The sequence below is a fragment of the Poeciliopsis prolifica genome, unplaced genomic scaffold (genome assembly GCF_027474105.1).
Source record: "Poeciliopsis prolifica strain line A6 unplaced genomic scaffold, Auburn_PproV2 SCAFFOLD041, whole genome shotgun sequence".
NCBI classification, from domain to species: domain Eukaryota; kingdom Metazoa; phylum Chordata; class Actinopteri; order Cyprinodontiformes; family Poeciliidae; genus Poeciliopsis; species Poeciliopsis prolifica.
This window is the reverse complement of record NW_026562416.1, coordinates 1,081,700-1,087,500: the sequence shown is the minus strand read 5'-3', so window position 1 is coordinate 1,087,500 and position 5,801 is coordinate 1,081,700. Positions and strand designations below refer to the sequence as shown.

Here is a 5,801-nt window from a genome sequence, read left to right as displayed (position 1 = left end):
GAGAGGATCTGATTGTTGTCCTCTGATTGGTTGCTCAGATTTTTCAGGCTCTCTACAGAAATGAGTTTTCTCTTTGGTGGCTCTGTGCAGTCCGGTGAACCCGGGCAGACCGCTGTGGTTCTGCTGTGGTTCAGGCTGGCCCACAGGTGGCGCTGTCTGCAGGCCGCCGGTGCTGCTGCTGCTGTAATTTATGCAGACATCGATCCGGCCGTCTCCTCTCCCGTCTCCTCTCCATCCCTCCTTCCTTTTCTCCTCTGCGGACGTCGGGATGAAACGTCGCTACTCGATTCTAATTTCATCTCAGATCTGTTTCTCACCATCGATCTGTTCACAGCAGCGAGGCGCAGAGTGACATTGAGGAGGAGAGGATCCAACCCCCTGCTGAGAGACAGAGACAGTGCAGAGAGACGTTACAGTAAAACATTAACAGCAGTTATTTGACCCATTTAGCAAATCATAAGAGAAATTAGGATTCATATTTTCATCATGTTCTTCATTCACTTTTAAATTCCGCAGTTTCAAACTAAATATTTCATTTAGAAAGCTACATTTTATCTAAGAACTTAAATATTGAGCTTGCAAGCTAACTATTTATTTAGCTAAATATTTATCTTCAAACTAAATATCCTGCTTGCAGAATAAATATTTAGTTTGAAACTGACCTTTATAAATGACTGAGTTTCACACGGCGGATATGAAACTATTGCTGTTATTTTCTGGCTGTAACTTTTTCGAACGATTCTGGTTCCTCTGAATTCTGCAGAAGTTTCCGGGTTTCGGGTTGAGACGTGAGGTGAAGATGAGAGAGACGCCTGGAAGCAGAGCACATCATGCAGAACCAGAACCTGACCAGAACCGACCCAAAGTGCTCTGCTGGGACAACATCTCCTCTTCCCATCCGTCTGCAGGCGCCGCTTCCTGTCAGGGCTTCTTAAAGGGACGGTACCACCCTCTGCTGAAGCCTCCGAGGCGCAGCTCCTCCTCAGAGTTTCGACTCTGTGACTAGTGAGTGTGAGGAGCTCCTTCAGACTAGCTAGCAGTAATTAGCAGACATTAAAGGAGCTGCTGCTCAGAGCAATGCTGGTAGAAGCGTTAAAGGGTTAATAGAGGAGCCATGTTGGGATCAAAGGGCAGGAGTTTCTTAAAGAGACAGAGGCCCAATTTCAAGACATTAAATCAGGAGGTAAAATTTAAAAGTTAAATTTTACTTTGTGTAAAATGGATCTTAGAAAACACAACAGAGAAGCTTCTCCTCTGACCCTTTAGAACCTGCTGATGGTTCTGATCCGAACCTGGTCCCATCCAGGTCCAGGTTCGGACTCTTTGGCTGTTTGTCCTGCTTCAGGCGGACCGGACGGGACCAGCGCGAGGACTGCTCGCTGCCAGCGTCCTGACAGCTTCGGATTAAGGTGGATATTATTAAAGACTTTGCGTTGAGAAAGACCTGAATTTAACACATTTTCTTTCTTCCTGTAATTTGTTCAGGTCATCCCGTCTATTCAGGTTCTGGACCCAGACGGTTTGGTGATCGACTCCCCCTAGTGGCCGGAGGACGTCTGTGTTGTCAAATCAGTGTGCAGCATTTTATAATTATGATCATCATCATCACAGCTACACAGTTTAATTTTAACGTCTGTGATGACTTTTAAAAGACAGTTTCATCAATTTTTGATCTTTCAGTATTTTTTTAACCTTTGAAGCTCCAGTTCTGTCTGGTTCTGTCTGATTCTGTCTGGTTCTGTCTGGTTCTGCCTGGTTCTGTCTGATTCTGTCTGGTTCTGTCTGGTTCTGTCTGATTCTGTCTGGTTCTGTCTGGTTCTTTCTGGTTCTGTGTGGTTCTGTCTGGTTCTGTCTGGTTCTGCCTGGTCCTGTCTGGTTCTGTCTGGTTCTGCCTGGTTCTGTCTGGTTCTTTCTTGTTCTGTCTGGTTCTGTCTGGTTCTGCCTGGTCCTGTCTGGTTCTGCCTGGTTCTGTCTGGTTCTGTCTGGTTCTTTCTGGTTCTGTCTGGTTCTTTCTGGTCCTGTCTGGTCCTGTACTGGGACATATTGGGTCGTGTGGTTCCAGTCAGGTGTTCTGGTCATGTGACCTCTGGCATAACGTCCCGCTCTCCGTCTCCAGTTCAGTCGGATCCAGTTCAGTCGGTGACCCGGGGCCAGGTGCATTCTGGGAATGCCCCCTGTCCTGCTGATTAGAGTAGAAAGCCGCCGGGCCAGAATGCGACCCGGCTCTCTCCGCCCGCCGCCACCGGCCTCCATAATTGCAGAGTTATTATCCGACAGAGCCTGGAATGAGGTTCATCCCCGTGGAAATGTCTCTGTAAGTGATTTTGTGCTGCAGCCTGATTTGGGGGCGGGGTCGGCGGGACGCCGGCCTCCAGGGGGAGCTGTAATTATTTTCCAAAAGTGACTCATGCTGCTGAAATATTGGACATGAATATTTGTGAGGAGGATTCCAGCTTTCTGTCCATCGATGCGTGGAACCGGTTCCATCTGGCTGCTTCAGGGAAATGTTCGCTGCTGCAGAAAAGAAAGTGCATCCTGGGCTGTAGCTTTACTTCTGATCGCTGGTATTGATTATCTGATCATCAGTTTTCAGTGAACTTTTCTTTCTTCTCTAGATGAGAAGATCGTTCCCAAGATAATAATAACGATCAGGTCTGAATTTTTAAAGCTCCCCTTAAAACCCATCTATTTTATTCTGCTTTCAACTCCAGTGAGATCTAGTTTTACATTTTATGTTTGTTTTAAACTGTAAGAGTTTTTATTTATTTTATGTGCAGCACTTTGTATCAGCTGTGCTTGTTTTAAAGTGCTTTATCAATAAAGTTGGTATGATATTCAAGGAAAAAGATATAAATAAAATAAACTGAATAGAAAAATGACAGCAAAAGGTAATACAATGAAAATGAAATTAATGTGATTATTCTCATAATAACTTAAAATAAATTAAAGACAAGTAAAAATAACCTTTAAAAAATCAAATCCATCCAGTTTTTCATGAGCCAGCAGTTAAATAATCAGCCTGGAACCTGTTTTTTCAGCTAAACTCTGCGATGACGTCACAGTGAGAGGCGATGACGTCACAATGAGAGGCGATGACGTCACAGTGTGAGGCGATGACGTCACAGTGTGGGTCGATGATGTCACAGGTTGGGCCGGTGACGTCACAATGAGAGGCGATGACGTCACAGTGTTTGTGAACCTGGCTGCGACATGCAGCCGTGTCTTTCTGCGTGTGTAATAATAGCTCTGCGCTGCGCGGCCGCCTGGGAGAGCAGCAGAGCAGATGGTCTGTTCTCTCGCCGGCAGCTCAGGCAACGTGTGAATTAAAAATCCCACTTGAATTATAATAAACTCTCTGTTGAACTCGGCAGGTTCTCAGCTGCAAACAAAGACACGGCACAGAGAGCGTGGGTAGACGAGAGCTTCTCTCCTCACAAATGAAGCAGAAAACAGAGATGGTGATGGCACTGCAACCAGGCTGCAGCAGGTCAAAGGTCAATGACAAAGAATGGAGGAGGAGACGGACAAAAACAGGTAGAGGAGGAGAAACCTGAACTCTGGAAATGATACGAGAAGATTTAACCCAAAAATTTATAACTAAACCCAGATGGAATATAAATGTTGATGCAACTCGGAGAATTCAGGTTTCTACAAAGTTTTATGCTGAATGTTAAGAGCTTCAGGCCTCCTGTAGAGGTCAGTGTTACAGCACAGCTAAAGAAGCCTCTGACTGACGATGAAGAGGAGAGTCTGGAGTCTGTAACCTTCTAGATATTATGAAGAATCCATCAGTCTGTTTATCATCCTCCATATTTCAGTAAAATCTCTGATCTCACGTTAAAAAAGCCTCTAAAACTTGTAAATTTATCTAGATGTTTGTAAAAAAACTTTTTTTTTGCTCTAAATTCTCAGTTTTTTCCCAGATGAAACTTTGCAGCCGAAACAGAAACACGTTAAAATCTGTGATGAAAAACACGTGAACATCATGTCTGTTTCCTGCTTCACTTCTTCATGAAAACTTCTGATTCAAACTTTACATTTACAGAAACGTAATCAATAAATCACTGATCAGAATCCATATGCTGACTTTACTGCAGGATAAATTTACTTTGACTACAGAGCCATGAATAAAACATGCAGCTCTGCAGCCTTGGCTTTCTCTTCCTCTTTCTCTTCCTCTTAGTTCGGATCATTTTTTTCCATTTGAGAATAAGTAGGAAAATATTGACCTTGGAAATGAGGTTATCTTTTAATTACTCGGCGGCTGCGGTTATACAACAAGAAGCAGTAAGTGAGCAGGGAATAAATTAACATTTAATTACAAGAATCACTTTCTGGTTCTGCTTGTCTTTTTACAGTCGTCCAGGGAAACAATGAGGAACAATCACAAGTATTTTCTGTTATCCACCATTTGTCCAGCAGCTGGAGCTTTGGTCCGACACCATCAGTCACCTGGACCGGACCGCAGGACGACCGGACCGCAGGACGACCGGGCCTCAGGACGACCGGGCCGCAGGACGACCGGGCCGCAGGACGACCAGACCGGGCCGCAGGACGACCAGACCGCAGGACGACCGGACCGCAGGACGACCGGACCGCAGGACGACCGGACCGCAGGACGACCGGGCCGCAGGACGACCGGGCCGCAGGACGACCGGGCCGCAGGACGACCGGACCGCAGGACAACCGGGCCGGGCTGCAGGACGACCGGGCCGCAGGACGACCGGACCGCAGGATGACCGGGCCGCAGGACGACCGGACCGCAGGACGACCGGACCGCAGGACGACCGGGCCGCAGGATGACCGGACCGGGCCGCAGGATGACCGGACCGGGCCGCAGGACGACCGGACCGGGCCGCAGGACGACCGGGCCGCAGGACGACCGGGCCGCAGGACGACCGGGCCGCAGGACGACCGGGCCGCAGGACGACCGGGCCGGGCCGCAGGATGACCGGGCCGCAGGACGACCGGGCCGCAGGACGACCGGGCCGCAGGACGACCGGGCCGCAGGACGACCGGACCGCAGGACGACCGGGCCGCAGGACGACCGGACCGCAGGACGACCGGGCCGCAGGACGACCGGGCCGGGCCGCAGGACGACCGGGCCGCAGGACGACCGGGCCGCAGGACGACCGGGCCGGGCCGCAGGATGACCGGCAGGACGACCGGGCCGCAGGACGACCGGGCCGCAGGACGACCGGACCGCAGGACGACCGGGCCGCAGGACAACCGGACCGCAGGACAACCGGGCCGGGCTGCAGGACGACCGGGCCGCAGGACGACCGGACCGCAGGATGACTGGGCCGCAGGACGACCGGACCGCAGGACGACCGGACCGCAGGACGACCGGACCGGGCCGCAGGATGACCGGACCGGGCCGCAGGACGACCGGGCCGCAGGACGACCGGGCCGCAGGACGACCAGACCGGGCCGCAGGATGACCGGGCCGCAGGACGACCGGGCCGCAGGACGACCGGGCCGCAGGACGACCGGGCCGCAGGACGACCGGACCGCAGGACAACCGGGCCGGGCTGCAGGACGACCGGGCCGCAGGACGACCGGACCGCAGGATGACCGGGCCGCAGGACGACCGGACCGCAGGACGACCGGACCGCAGGACGACCGGGCCGCAGGATGACCGGACCGGGCCGCAGGATGACCGGACCGGGCCGCAGGACGACCGGGCCGCAGGACGACCGGGCCGCAGGACGACCGGGCCGCAGGACGACCGGGCCGCAGGACGACCGGGCCGCAGGACGACCGGACCGGGCCGCAGGACGACCGGACCGCAGGACGCCGGA

At 52.0% G+C, this 5,801-nt stretch overlaps 1 protein-coding gene across 1 annotated transcript in view; it reads left to right on the top strand.

Annotated features, from left to right (window-relative positions):
- LOC129375670 (U1 small nuclear ribonucleoprotein 70 kDa-like) overlaps positions 1–4,951 on the top strand; it is a 6,967-nt gene extending 2,016 nt beyond the window's left edge. Inside the window, exons 3-4 of the mRNA XM_055054910.1 lie at positions 764–1,005; positions 4,423–4,951. Coding sequence (XP_054910885.1) covers positions 764–1,005; positions 4,423–4,951 — 771 coding nt within the window. The remainder of the gene's footprint in view (positions 1–763; positions 1,006–4,422) is intronic.
- Positions 4,952–5,801: the final 850 nt, after the last annotated feature.